At 37.9% G+C, this 14,773-nt stretch overlaps 2 protein-coding genes across 4 annotated transcripts; both read left to right on the top strand.

The window, feature by feature from the left end:
- Positions 1-2,353: 2,353 nt before the first annotated feature.
- LOC121992270 (pentatricopeptide repeat-containing protein At3g18110, chloroplastic-like) lies at positions 2,354-10,413 on the top strand. 2 transcript variants are annotated; one of them, XM_042546515.1, is made up of 7 exons: positions 2,354-6,135; positions 6,219-6,419; positions 7,575-7,665; positions 8,240-8,876; positions 8,958-9,031; positions 9,576-9,751; positions 10,305-10,413. In XM_042546515.1, the coding sequence occupies exons 1-4, from the start codon at positions 2,597-2,599 to the stop codon at positions 8,771-8,773; spliced, it is 4,365 nt and encodes a 1,454-aa protein (XP_042402449.1). In that variant the 5' UTR covers positions 2,354-2,596; the 3' UTR covers positions 8,774-8,876; positions 8,958-9,031; positions 9,576-9,751; positions 10,305-10,413. The 2 variants fall into 2 exon arrangements, with proteins under 2 accessions (XP_042402449.1, XP_042402448.1); XM_042546514.1 differs by having other exon boundaries at positions 2,355-6,135; positions 8,240-9,031.
- A 711-nt stretch (positions 10,414-11,124) lies between these two features.
- Positions 11,125-14,331, top strand: LOC121990025. Of its 2 annotated transcripts, XM_042544293.1 has the most exons (4): positions 11,193-11,261; positions 11,354-11,386; positions 12,439-13,020; positions 13,981-14,331. In XM_042544293.1, the coding sequence occupies exons 3-4, from the start codon at positions 12,555-12,557 to the stop codon at positions 14,007-14,009; spliced, it is 495 nt and encodes a 164-aa protein (XP_042400227.1). In that variant the 5' UTR covers positions 11,193-11,261; positions 11,354-11,386; positions 12,439-12,554; the 3' UTR covers positions 14,010-14,331. The 2 variants fall into 2 exon arrangements, with proteins under 2 accessions (XP_042400226.1, XP_042400227.1); XM_042544292.1 differs by lacking the exon at positions 11,354-11,386 and having other exon boundaries at positions 11,125-11,261.
- The last annotated feature ends 442 nt before the right edge of the window (positions 14,332-14,773 follow it).

The following is a 14,773-nucleotide window of genomic DNA, read 5'->3' as shown; positions in this document are numbered from 1 at the left end:
AAAAGTTTTATTAATCATATTTTATTATGCTAACCTTATTTTATAGGGTATGTTTGATATTTTGGACTAACATGTCTTGTAGGAAGTGAAATGCACAAAACAAGTTTGGATAAATAGTGTTCAAGGCGCCTCCGGGGTTATTGGAGGTGCCTCGAGTGTCTTGGCTGAAGGCTCGCGCTGAGAGGATTGGAGGCACCTTCCATGCACCTGAAGGTGCCTTGGAGACTGGATGGAAGGTGCCTTCCAAGAGCTTGAAGGTGCCTTCAGATGGATAGACATCATAGGCTGCGGAAGTTATCATCTCCGACGCCGTGGGGATAATTTTCACAGCTGGAGGTGACTTCCATGGGGTTGAAAGCGCCTTCAACAGTTTAGAAAAGTCATATTCGAGCAGTGTCTTAGATACAATTCTAATTCACAATTCTTTCCTTGCGTGCTACTCCAAAGACTATCCAACGAAGCCGTAACGTTGCTCCGATGACCAGAAGCTCGCAATTTCAACATCATTGTTGTTGGTATAATTTTAAATTATTGTAATTAAATTATTGCACTTATAATTCTCTATTTATAAAGATTTTCTGAAATTATAATGATTGCCCAACGAAAGCGACAAACGATCGTGAACCTTGGAGTAAGAGTCATCATAGGCTTTGAACTAAGTAAATCTTGACTTATGTTCTTGTGTGATCTTCTTTCTCTTTTACTTTTCTTTCCATTGCATGATTTACTCTCGATTGTTTTTAAACGAACATGAAAACTACGAGCGTTATTCATTCCCCTCACTTCTAATGCAATGATCCTACATAATCGTCATCTAAAGCAAGAAGACAATGACCAGATCCAATATTCAACCACCCAAGTTCAAAGGAGAATTTATGATTTGGAAGCACAAAATGGAGGTATACTTTAAAACTGATTTCAATATTTCTAACTTTAAAAAATAGTTTTGAAGTACCTAGGGATGAAAATAAATAACAAAAATGAGAATATCTTTGAAATAAAAATTAGCAGACCGACTTTGTGGCCAACGATAAAGTAGAATTCCATCTGCTAATTATATTGCCACCGCAAGAAGTCAACCAAATCAGTGCCTATAACATCGTTAAAAATCTCTAGGAGAAATTCCTTGAGCTCCATAAAGGCACTTCGGAAGTCAAGTTAGCGAGATGGGACATCCTCTGAAATAAGCTAACAAACCTCCAAATGAACAAGGGAGAAAATTGAAAGTGGCTCAACTCCATGCGAAGAGCAAGGGATTGATCACCTAATTCAACAACCTTGGAGAATCAGTAATGAATCGGGACTCAATCCGGTATGCGCTCAATGTTTTCCCGAGAACACAAGAGTGGTCAACCTTAGTAGATACATGCTACATCTCTAAGGACTTGGAGGTAAGTACTCTAGAAGAACTATTCTCGACTTTCAAATTACATGAGTCTAGATATGAAGGAGTTATAAAAGAAACGGAGACAAACCAGAACCCAGTACTGCAAGCCAGAAAGGACGAACTAGATTCAAATCATCCCTCGACGAAGATGAAAAAGCATTCATGGTAAGAAAATTTTCAAAGTTATTTAAAACTAACAAGTTCAACAAGTCTTGGGCCAAAAAGCTAATAAGGGGAAGAAGAAAGATTTAGTACTATAACTATCAAGAAGAAGGGTATATCAAAGACAACTGCCCTAAACTTAAGAATAAGACGAAAGAGAAGGATAAAGGGCCCAATCAAAATAAGCACAAGAGCCTCAGAGCAACATGAGATGAGTCATCATCCGAGTTTGAGTTGGAAGAGTATACGGACTAGCACTAACGGCGAATCACCAGAAAGATGATGAAAGTACCTTAGAGATAAACATATATGAAGGGGGAGAAACGTCGAAAGAAAGTAGTGATGAAGGGGGAGCATCGAATTACGAGAATGACACGGTAAGTGAGGTACGTCTCCTACCTCCTAATTAGTTATATGAAGCTATACAAAAGCTTTCTAGATCATTATGTAAGTTAAGGACGAAATGCATACAATTAAAAACTTAAACCCATGTCGCATAATCGGGGTGAGATCCAATGCTCAATGTATCAATCTCCCCTTCGTATATGGGTCGCACACATATCGTATCTTTATCGACTACGTCATTTTCATCGCCCAAACTCCCCACATCAAAGAGCAACATTCCAATCCTGAAACTAACCTGGCTACTGAGTAATATAGTCCTCTTTTGATCCGTTCCATAATTACAGTCAGACTTCGATTAGAATCTGACTATAACTATGGAATGGACCAGGAGAGAGGATCGAAAATAAATGGACCACAAGATCCGGACTCACTGAGTAGGGGGGCTAACAGCTAGGCTGACGCCTGGGTGTTCGAGCAGAATGAGTTTGGGCCTTTGGCTTTGCCCGTTGTCGAAACAATCAAGTGTATTCTCACAATAAAAATAAAGTTTAAGGTGTGTAACAACATTTCAAACGTCTGCGGGGAGCATTTTGAAAAAGTTTTCAAATTATAGGGCAAAATGAAAACTTCTGATTTGCTCTGCATACTATCTTCTTCGTCTCGCCCTCCGCCCACAAACTCCACCACATAAAACCCCTCCTTATGACGCTGACGGCGATCGCCGGCCCACTACTATGTCTCCCCTTGCCCTCTCGCCGTATCTCTCTCACCACCACTTCTGCGGCCGCCGCTTCCTCCCAGGCCACTCCACTCCCCACGGAGCCCCACCCACCCCCTCGCGAGTTCCACTACCCCCGTGCGGATCCCTCCGTCCGGTGGCCTCATCTTAAGATCGAAGAACTCTCCGACGTTCCTCAATTCTCTGCCGCCTCTTCCTCACTCCCCCACTCCCTACCCGAGGAGCCCGACCGCGATTCCGACCCTCCCGAGGACACCAAGACGGATTCTTTCGAGACGATCGACAGCAAGCAGAGCCGCACGCGCGCTAAGAAGATGACTAAGCTCGCTCTCAAGCGCGCCCGTGACTGGCGCCAGCGTGTCCAGTTCCTCGCCGACCGGATCCTAGCTCTCGCCCCCTCTGCCCACGTCGCCGATGTGCTTGACCGCCGTGGCGTCCAGATGACTCCCACCGATCTCGCCTTCGTCGTCAGGACCGTCGGACGTTCCAGCTGGAACCGCGCCTTGGAGGTGTTCGAGTGGCTCACTCTCCGTCGCCGCCACGCCCCCAGCCCCCGTCTCCTTGCCATTATAATCTCTATCCTTGGACGTGCCCATCAGGATGCCCTCGCCGCTGAGGTTTTCCAGCTTAGCTTCCCTGACGAGGCTACCGATATCTCTGTCCAGGTGTATAATGCAATGATGGGGGTTTATGCTCGGACTGGGAAGTTCACCAAGGTTCAGGAGCTGTTGGGCTTGATGCGAGATAGGGGACTCGAGCCTGACCTTGTCAGTTTCAACACCTTGATCAATGCAAAGGCAAAGGCCCGAGTTTTGTCTCCAGGATCGGCGTTGGAGCTGCTCCAGGAGGTCCGAAGATCAGGTTTGAGGCCTGATGCCATCACCTATAACACCCTTATCAGCGCCTGCTCCCTTGTGTCAAATTTAGGGGATGCCGTGAAGATTTTCAAAGACATGGAGACGTCTCGATGCCAGCCTGATCTTTGGACGTATAATGCCATGATCTCTGTGTTTGGCCGCTGTGGGATGACAATGGAAGCGGAAAGGCTATTCCGTGAATTAGGTGCAAGGGGCTTCTTGCCTGATGCTGTCACATACAATTCATTACTTTTTGCTTTTGCCAAAGATGGTGACGAGGAGAAGGTCGAGAGACTTTGTGAGGAGATGGTGGGTTCAGGCTTTAAGAAGGATGAGATAACTTATAACACAATCATCCACATGTATGGGAAACAGAGTAGGTTTGATTTAGTAGTTCGATTCTACGATGAAATGAAAAATGTTGGGTGCAATCCTGATGCAGTGACCTACACTGTGCTCATTGATTCGCTTGGAAAGGCAAATAGGATAACAGAAGCAGGGCAGGTGATGGAAGAGATGCTCAATGCAGGCGTGAGGCCAACATTAAGGACCTTCAGTGCTCTGATATGTGCGTATGCCAAGGCTGGTATGCGGGCTGAGGCAGTGCATGCATTTGACCATATGGTTAAAGTGGGAATCAAACCTGATCATTTAGCATATTCAGTACTGTTGGATGTATTGCTGAGATCAAACGACCTGCGGAAGGCAATGGTGCTGTATAGGGGTATGATGCAAGATGGATTTAGGCCAGATCAGGGCCTCTACCAGTCTATGTTAGAGGTTTTTTCTAAGGAAGTGGATAATGAGAAGATAAATGAAGTTGTAAAGGACATGGAAGAGGTGAGCATGATGAATCCACAAGTTATAGCTGCACTTCTAGTCAAGGGAGGATGTTTTATCCAAGGAGCAGAGATGTTAAAGAAAGCTATTTCGTATGGTTATGAACCTGACCGACAATGCCTGTTATCTATATTGTCTGCATTTGCAGCTTCACAAAGGCAAGCTGAATCAATGGCCCTGCTTAAGTTTCTGCGGGAAAATGCACCAAACTCACATTGTTTGATAACAGAATCTTCAATAATTATGCATTGTAAAAATCAGCAATTGGAAGACGCCATGATGGAGTACAATAACACAAGGACATCCAGTTTTGGACATTGCAGTCATACTGTCAGCCTGTATGAGTGTATGATAATGTCCTTTGAAGAGGCTGAATTATTCTGGGAAGCTTCTCAGCTGTTCTCGGATATGAAAGTTATTGGCCTTGAGCCTTCTCAAGATATCTACAAGAGTATGATTTCCACATACTGCAAATTAGGATTCCCAGAAACGGCTCACAATGTGTTTGACCATGCGGCAAGGGCAGGTATATTGCTTCCTGATACTTCAGTTTATGTTACATTGATTGAGACATATGGGAAATTGAAACTGTGGCAAAAGGCAGAAAGCTTTGCTAGGGAACTCAGACTACAATGTAAAATTGATCGGAATGTTTGGAATGCTCTTATTAATGCTTATGCTGAGAGTGGGCTCTATGAACAAGCACGGGCAATCTTTGATATGATGATGAAGAATGGCCCTTCACCAAATGTAGATTCCATCAATGGACTTATGCGATCATTGGTTGTCGATGATAGATTAAATGAACTTTTTGTTGTTGTCGAGGATTTGCAAGATTTAAATTTTAAAATCTCCAAAAGTACTATTATGATTATGCTTGATGCATTCACAAGAGCTGGAAACATCTTTGAGGTTAAGAAGATATATAATGGAATGAAGGCATCTGGATATTTTCCTACCATGAAAATATATACTAGTATGCTTACTTTATTGTCCCGTGGAAAAAGGGTCAAAGATGTTGAGGCAATTCTAGCAGAGATGGAGGAAGCTGGATTTAAACCTGATCTCACCATCTTCAACTTGCTACTTAAGATGTATACAAGTATTGAGGATTTTAGGAAAACATTAGAGATATATAAACTTATCAAAGATTCTGGATTTGAGATGAATGAAGATACGTATAATACCCTCATAATGATGTATAGTAAGGATCTGAGGCCTGAAGAAGGTTTTAGTCTGCTGAATGAGATGAAGAAAAAGGGACTGGTGCCAAAATTAGATGCCTACAAAAGTTTGTTGGCTGCATGTTGTAAAGATCAGCTTTGGGAACAAGCAGATGAACTTTTTGAGAGCATGCGACCAAAGGGATACAAATTGGATCGCACTTTCTATCACATAATGATGAAAATATATAGGAATTCTGGAAACCACTCTAAGGCTGAAAGCTTACTTTTCCAAATGAAGGAGGATGGTGTTAAGCCAACAATTGCCACAATGCACTTGCTTATGGTTTCTTATGGATCTGCTGGGCAACCACAAGAAGCAGAAAAGGTCCTAACTAGCCTGAAGAATTCTGGTCAAGAACTCAGCACGTTACCTTACTGTTCTGTTATAGATGGATATTTTAAGGTAGGTGATTATAACATGGGAATTGCTAAGTTTCTTGAGATGAAGAAAGATGGTGTGGAACCAGACCATAAAATATGGACATGTTTTATTAGAGCTGCAAGTTTGTGCAAGCAAACAAATGATGCTATTCTTCTTCTTAATGCCCTAGGAAATAATGGTTTTGATCTCCCTTTAAGGCATGTGATTCAGATTAGCTTTGATATTTGTTGCTTCTGTTGATTAAATGGATTTTAATAAACTGTTGATCTTCTGACTGCAGGATTTTGAGTGGGAACGATCAGTCAGCAATCATGGACCTAGAGTATTTACTAGAAGAATCAAAATCTCTTGGGGAAGATGCTTCCTTTAACTTTGTCAATGCAATGGAAGACCTTCTTTGGGCATTTGAACGCCGTGCAACTGCCTCATGGATATTCCAACTAGCAATCAGGAAAAATATATATAGACATGATATCTTCCGGTAGTTGTTAACCAATTTTTCTTTTTCAAAAAAATTATTCCAGCTAGTTTGCTTATTAATTTTTTTTTCTGTCTTCTCAGTATCCTAATATTCTTGTATTTCTATATGGTAAAACTAGGATGGCTTTGTAGCTTCCTTTTAACATTGGGCTTGCCATTATGATTTTGAACTATATTGTTCTCTTCAAACCTTATTCTATGAGAGGCTTTTGCTATTCATTGTCCAACACTGTAAGGTTGTACTTATCAAAAACATAGGAAAATTAGCAGAAAAGTGTTCAGTAATTGCTGAAAATGTCAAGGGAGGTGTTGAAAGATAGCTTTGTAAAGTCAAATATGAGATGTTGAATGTTCAATCAAGCAGGTTGAAGCCTAATGAGTTTTTGGTACCATTTCATTGTGATGCCTAGCCTTAAATAAGAAACAACAATGAAATAGACATCAAACTCTGAAGTGCATGTTTTTAGCTAGAATTTTATTCTCTAGAGTCTAGACTCCTTCAAAGTTGTATAGACTGAAAACTATAAACTAGAAGTCCTTATCATTGTCATAAATGAAAACCTGGAGAGATTTGATTCTTTTTCTTCTAATCTTGTATTCTAAATGTTTGATGGGTCCATACATAACATTTGTTTTTGTTTGATGCTGCTTGACAATCTAACACAACTCTCTTTTATCCGGGTTTAGGACCCGACATGATAGAATTATTTGCCATTTGAGAGAAAGTCAAAGCTGCATCTATTGAGGAAAAACTCTGAGAGACACATTTATGATGGTATGGGCACATACCTACGCGTCTAATAAATGCTGAGTTAGGCAATGTGAGACCATGACAAATATACACATTAATAGAGGAAGAGGGAGACCAAATAAGACTTGATTAATAACGATAAAATAAGATAAAATTCATTTAAATATAGATAATGATCTAGTAAGGGATAGAGCCCAATGGGGTAGGAGAATCAACATAGTTGACCCACTTAGTGGGATGACTTGATCATTGTTATTCTATTCCAAATGCTAAATTTATACTTTCAATTTATAATGGTGAGTTGATATTAGAATACTGCATAGTAGTTTATCCTACTTTATTACCTACTGGTATTGGTTTTTCACACTAAATTTACTAATATATTGATTTTGGGTAATGTTAAAGAGTTGCAGAAAAAGATTGGGGTGCTGATTTCCGTAAGTTGTCACCTGGTGCTGCTCTTGTTGGACTTACACTCTGGCTTGACCATATGCAGGTAAGCATTCTGATGCTTCACATCTATGGGCTACTTCTATACTGTACAATATAATTAAATATCATATTATATTTGAAAGGGATTGACACACCCTCATGCTGATTTTTTTAAAGTTTTTTAACTGAAAGATAACTACACACTATAAAGACAAGATATAACAGTCATCTTCTGGCTGACTTCAATCTACTGTTGAGATGGGCCATCAATGCTTCTTTGGGTCGTTTCGTTTATTAAATTAAGAAAGTGCCATCGAGAGAGAAAAAAATTGTGTTCAGTTACATTCAGGGAGGCATTTTATGAAGAAATGTTTTTTTTTTTGTATGAATAAACTTCAATTTGAATGTTCTTGATGCAGATTTGTCGAGTGGATATTAATACTTCATGCATGATTTATTTTTTAGGCTAAATTCTCTTTTTCATGCTTTTGATGAGATGGGAAGCTTTGAGTTATTGATCATTTTGCTTCCTGCTCTTGCAAATTTGTTCTCATTCTTTTGCCATAGTTCTTTCTTTTTTTTTCCCCTTTGAACTCATAATGGTTGGTCATGGCATCTTATTAGACTTTTACCTGCAGGATGCTTCATTGCAGGGTTCACCAGAGTCACCTAAGTCAGTTCTCTTGATCACTGGAACTGCAGAATACAACCTGGTTTCATTGGAAAAAACTGTAAAAGCATATCTTTGGGAAATGGGTTCACCATTTTTGCCAAGTAGGACTCGAACCGGCATCATGGTGGCAAAAGCCCACTCTCTTAGGATGTGGCTGAAAGATTCTTGTTTCTGTTTGGACCTTGAGTTGAAAGATGGAAGTTCTCTTCCAGAGACAAATTCAATGAAGCTCACGGAAGGATATTTCATGAGAGTTGGTCTCCTTCCAACCTTTAAACATATACATGAACGGTTAGGCCAAATAAGACCAAAGAAGTTTGCCAGATTGGCCTTATTGTCAGAGGAGAGCAGGGAGAAGATCATGAATACTGATTTACAAGGTAGGAAGGAAAAGACGGAAAAAATGAAGGCGAAAGGAATTCCTAGGTCAAGAAAATTGAACAGGTTTCAGATGAAATATCTCAGGCGTCAACATAAATCACCAGCAGCATTAAATTAGTGAATATTGAATGGCTACATGCCTACATGCAGTGAGCATTTCAGAAATATTGGATGACTACTTATCTTCCTATCAATATAAATGCATTGAGGATATTTGAGCAGTTAGGCATCGGATATGTTGGTAATTTCTTGAGTGATAATATTTCACCAGTGCATCTAATGACTCTTTTCAGCTTTTATAGATGAGAGTTCAAGAAGCAATGAGCTTGAACCAGGATGCTGGTGCTTGCTAGTCATGCCCTGGTCCTCCAGTGTGGTAAGTATAAAATTTCTTTAAGCTGTACTAGTAAATCTGCACTATGAAAATGGATTTAAAATCACATAAAAGAAGATCCTATTATTCTTGTTCACCAAGATATGGTTTGTTGATGCCACCCAAAAAAACATATTGTTTGTTGATTTACATCAATATGTTATTGGACATGGTCTTTAATTATTGTGGGTGAAGATAACCTGTGGCATTCACTAAAGATATTGTGAACCATTGTGCCTGTCAAATAGTATGAATAGTTCAAGTTAATGATGTATTATACTCTGCCATTGAAGATTCATTGCTGCTATCAATATGGTTTCTTTTGTATCTGTTTTTTTTTAAAATTATTCCTGTGTAATCTTTCCTGATGCAGCATCACTGATGTTTGACGTTGAATCTAGAAAATCCCTTTTGTCAATGAATAGATTGAGATCTCATTTATTTTACTCTGCCATTTGAGATTCGTCCCTATTATCAATATGATTTGTTTTGCATCTGGATTTTTTTTTTTAAAAAAAAAATTGTAATCTTTGGTTTGTTGACGCAGCAATGCTGAGGCATGATCTTGAATCTAGCAAAACTTTTCTTATATAAAGAAATACAGTGAAACCTCATTCTTCAGTGGAATGACTGATACCCACACTAATTTGCGACTGATATCCTTGTGGGACAAAAGATTCATCACAACAAAAAGGAGCATTTCAAGGTGCCAAAGAACAGCAGGTAATCAAATTGAAAGTTTTTTTTTAATCACAAAACTAGTCAATTCGCTCAGTTCACTGGTCAAATCGTACGCTGAATAAGTTTCTGAACACTTGGGTCACAAGCAGCTTAGGTAGAAAAGAAAAAGAAGAAAATGCCTTGTTTCTTTGCATTATGAAACGATCTAACGTTTTCGATGTATCTACTATGTTAGCCACTATTGCATGATGATTTGTCGAAGCAATTGTGAATTCATTATAATTTAAGTGTGTTGATACTGCATTTTACATCTTCAGTTTCAGACAATTACCATTTAGATGATTGCTAATATTTATGCTTAAGTTCATTTTGCATGTTCTCAGTTAGAATGTCAACCAGTAAAGAAAAAAAATATAACATTATGAGTTTTTTGAAGTAGGCAAAATCAATGAGCTGAAATTCATACATGAAAAACTGAATTCATAACGACACTAATAACAACTAAGTCTTATTTATTTATTTATATGTTATTTTTTGTTCAATAGTTAAATCTCAGAAATTGAAGTGAGATCTTATTATTTATTTTCTGTTACAGGTTTTTCCTATATTCATTGAGCATTTGAGCGGCATTGATCTTCCAATGGAACGTTTGTGAATGAAATAATAATAATAATAATGATCTCAATGTATCATTTAATTTTTCATTTTTTATTTTTCATTTTAGTGAATGTTTTTTACGATTAATTTTAATTGTCCTTTTTTTAATGACTTTAATGCTATGATATTTAGCTACATTCGAGAAAAAAAAAAAAGATATCGTCCATCCTAAGTGGTCCAATATCATTAGTCCCATGGGAAGATATAATTAGATAAATTAAAAATATTTTATATCTATTGAAAATTGATCCTAAAATCTATTGGAGTTATATATATGATCGTTATAGTATTATAATGATTAACACTATTGTAATATATTATAAACATTTACATAATTACATTTTTCTTCAATATAATTTACCTTTGAATTCTCAATTTTCTCAGTTGAACTAATTTATTTTGGAATCATCGGTTCGATATCATAGAAGTTTTTCACCGATCATCTAGATAATATTTTCTCTTTTTAATTACATGGCTAGTGTGGTTAGGACGAAATGAAATGGAAGAAAAGCAAGAGGGGTAATGATTCATTTTATTTCATAAAACTTGTTTTAATTCACGATCCTCATTTCAATTGGAACTGGTTAATTAAAAAAATAAAAAAGTTCCAATCTTTTGGAACCGTCCGATTCATCATCTCAACGGCCAGGATAAACCCAAATCCCTCCCCCCCTTACTCTTTTTGTATTCCCAAATTGTCCCTGGCGGGAATGGATGCGGCACAAACGATGGACGCAACGTTCGAGTGATGTCGTGGAGAAAATTGTTATTTTGAATAATCACAGGAACAAAAGAGTCATCTAAAGATCGTCTCTTCCTTGATTATCTCCGTGAACCCCTTGCTTTACTCTCCGCAATCGCAGCATCTCCTCTCGGCTTCTTGTGGGCGAGAAAGGTGAGATCGATCATCCTTGCTCGGTCAATTTCATATTCTCTTTTCATTCGATGATCCAAGTTTTTCTGGTCTTGGTTTTTTTTTTCTCGAAGAAACCGATGTCTGATGCAAGTGCCGTCGATCAGGTTCTTTTTCTTCAGCTGATTCGTGTTCGATTGTGTCTTTGCTTTCATGGAGGAAATAAATGATTTTGTTGGCTCAGATCAAATAGTGCTTTGTACTTGGTTCTGTTTGGAATATGATTCCTGAAATGAACGAGTTTTGTATATATATGTTTTTATTCTTTGGATCACAGAAAGCATGTACTTGTTTTATTTAGGGTTTCAATCCTCGGAAATAAATGAGTTGTTTATAAAATTTACATGGTTTGGATGGAAGAAAGCATGTACCTGTTCTATTTAGCCAGTGATTCTTGGGAAACAATCTCACTTCATTTGTTCGCAATGTATGAATTCTTTAGCTAATATCGGAAACAAAGTAGAATTTTGATCGATTTGAAGAGAAATATCTGCTTCTTGTATATTTAGAGTTAAAATATATGCCACTCCTTTAATGACTGCGTTGGCTTGTAAATAATTCTTTAACAAGATCTTCTGCTTGTGCCATTCTAGAAAATGATGGAGGTCTGAACGGTACTCAACAATGGTTGTAGTTTTATTTGCTCAATTTAAGCATCTCTGTATTGGTATTTAACTTTTGATATTTGGCCGGTCCCCTAAGATGTTCATCTACATAATAAAATAATGTTAGATCTTTTTAGTATGAATTAACAAGGTGCTTATTAACTTTCTAATTCGGGTTCTCACCACGAAGCCATTCAATAGGCTACATATGGTATGTGAAGAGTCTGATAACTAAGCAATTCAAAATGTTAACTTTATGATCCATTGTAATCTCTGTAGAGCATGTATGATCTATTGCCGATCAAAATCAAACAGTTAGTGGAAAACAAAATAAAATAATAAGTGCTCCTCTTTGAAGATGCTAAAGATATTTTTCCAGTTGGTTCTTAGTTATACATGTTGTGCCTTTTGTTTGTGAAGTTGCATGATCATCCATTTGGCTGAATTCTTCATTGTCATTGATGTGCACTTAATTCCTTCTCAAACCATTTTTTTATTACCAACACTTTTCTAATTGTTAGCTTACCTCATTTCTCTTTTTTCTTTGCCTGTAGCAACTTGGTTGCTTTCGAAGTGTGAATGGTTGCCGTTGCTGACACTCGGCGAGCCTGATTCTCATTCATCGCCATTCAATTCTCTGTCTGCTCAGCACTCTTTCACTTATCCAAGCATGGGTGAAGAAGGTGTGAAGTTGATGGGGATCAGGCAAATAGTCAGGCTGAAGGAGATGCTACAAAAATGGCAATCAGTAACCATCGGTAACAAAGAGAAGCAACCAACTACCGTCAGTGAGAAAGAGGATCAACCCAAAAGATCTGGTATCCCTCATGTTATCGACAAGCACCCAAAGAATGCAATGATACAATGTGACTCAGATGAGGAGGGTTGCCAAAGCCCAGAACCCCCACCTGATGTTCCTAAGGGTTATTGTCCTGTCTACATTGGACAAGAAAACCGAAGGTTTGTCATACCGACGAGTTACCTGAGCCTTCCAGTATTCAAGCTGCTGCTTGAGAAAGCTGAAGAGGAATTTGGATTTGACCACAAGGGTGCTCTTACGATCCCTTGCGAGGTGGAGACCTTCAAGTACATTCTCCAATGCATGGAACGGTATAAAAAAGGCCTCATTGATGATGGTGAGTTTGTGTTATCTACTCTTCTATTGATCTATCTAAACTTAGTCTTACACATTCTTTTTTACTGAGGGCAAAAAAATCTTGAATTCTTAGCCATACAAAATGAAGATCCACTAGACATACATGTTCTTTTCTCCTTTTTTTGGTTTTGATTTTTAAATATTTTTATTAGAATTCTCTTGCTGGACAAAAATCACAGAGAAAACACCAAAATTACTAAAACAGAAATATAAAATTGTCCAAGTTAAGTTAAAAGACAAAACATAAATATGAAGAATTTTTAATTATGCTAAAAGCATTCTAAGAGATGCGTCCTAAGCATTTCTCATAATAAAACCTCCTATCAGTTAATTCACACTAACACTTTATAAATTTACATGGTAATTTTGGAATATTTGGCATCTGGTTTGTCATTTTCTGTTTGCTGGTCAATTCTTATCTACCAAACCTTTTATAATGGACTTTCATAACTAATCCTTTTAATTTCTTGAATCTGTTGCCAAAGTGTGTTTACTTTAAATTATGTTAATCAAGATCCAAATTGAAAATCAGAATTACGGTGACCATTTCTTTAGTTATATAAAATCATATACTCATAATTTCCCAACTTTTACATGAAAAACAAAGCATTAACTTCTACATGGCATCTGTTTTCCCTTTTATCACCCCTCTTCATAAATCCAGCCCATTCTTTCAACTTGACCCTTTTCATATAAAATGATTTTGTCACTACAAACAACTTTTTTGCATGGATTTTGTCCAAACAATCTACACTCCAAAACAACATGACAATTTAATTACACGAATCAAAACTGTAGTGGAGTTATTATGTCTCATGTAGTTACAATTTTGTTTAAGAACAAGATTCTTCACTAGTGAAGAGTAAACATAACCAAAAGACAAACTATCATCTTAGTCTATATTCCTAGGGTACTGATTCTTTCTTTTTTACTTCTGCAGAAGGAAATCCAACAGGTCTAAAGGAGTAAACACAACCTGAACTTCGATTGCTTGTGGAAATTTTGGAGCTCTAGGGCATTTTCACTGAATGCTTGTGGAAATATCTTGGTGGCTGTTGTCTTAGGAATCTGATCTCCTTAGGGTGTCTACCTTTGTTTTTGTTCTTCATTTCCCCATTTCGTCCTGCTTACTTTGACTGATAGTGTGTCTTGTGAGTTGCATCTATTATGGTCTTAACATCCTTTTGAGATATATTTGATGTTTCTGTATAGCATGTTTATTCTTGGATTTGTTTGCAACTTCGTAGTTTGTCTTCTCTTAATTAGAACACTCATTCAAGTTGAGTCCTTTGGGTTGATGATTTGTATGTTCTTCTCGTGCCATCAAATCCCATTTAGATGAATCTTAAAACTTGTTGTACCTTGTCTCAAACTAACTCGCCTCTAGCAATGTCTTATTTTACTCTACACATCGAATTACAAGTTCAACAGTATCTAAACATGATTAGTCTAATTTAATTTATGAAAATTTTGGAGGCAAGGTTCAATCATATGCTCTCATCACCATCAAAAAATGTTGGACACTTTGCAAAACAACAAGGAACAACCGAGCATCCTCCTATCGATCTCATTTTTATTTAAATGGACATCACTTAGAATAAGCTCTTCAAGAGGTCCTTAGCTCAATGGCCACAAGATTTAGTATGCTTGGCAAGAATCTTTAGCATCCAAGGTGTCGATCTAGGAAAGGAGCCTCCTTTAGTCCCATGGGGCTATGTTCCGGCACATTGGCT

The sequence above is a fragment of the Zingiber officinale genome, chromosome 6B, assembly GCF_018446385.1.
Source record: "Zingiber officinale cultivar Zhangliang chromosome 6B, Zo_v1.1, whole genome shotgun sequence".
Classification (NCBI taxonomy): domain Eukaryota; kingdom Viridiplantae; phylum Streptophyta; class Magnoliopsida; order Zingiberales; family Zingiberaceae; genus Zingiber; species Zingiber officinale.
This window is presented reverse-complemented; position numbering and strand designations above follow the sequence as displayed.

Bases quoted from the DNA above. Each gene is read 5' to 3' on its own strand.
- LOC121992270 (XM_042546515.1), top strand. From the start codon at position 2,597: ATGACGCTGACGGCGATCGCCGGCCCACTACTATGTCTCCCCTTGCCC. The intron at 6,136-6,218 runs GCATGTGATTCA...TTCTGACTGCAG, and splicing joins GGTTTTGATCTCCCTTTAAG to GATTTTGAGTGGGAACGATC. The intron at 7,666-8,239 runs GTAAGCATTCTG...TTTTACCTGCAG, and splicing joins TCTGGCTTGACCATATGCAG to GATGCTTCATTGCAGGGTTC.
- LOC121990025 (XM_042544292.1), top strand. From the start codon at position 12,555: ATGGGTGAAGAAGGTGTGAAGTTGATGGGGATCAGGCAAATAGTCAGG. The intron at 13,021-13,980 runs GTGAGTTTGTGT...TTACTTCTGCAG, and splicing joins AAAAGGCCTCATTGATGATG to AAGGAAATCCAACAGGTCTA.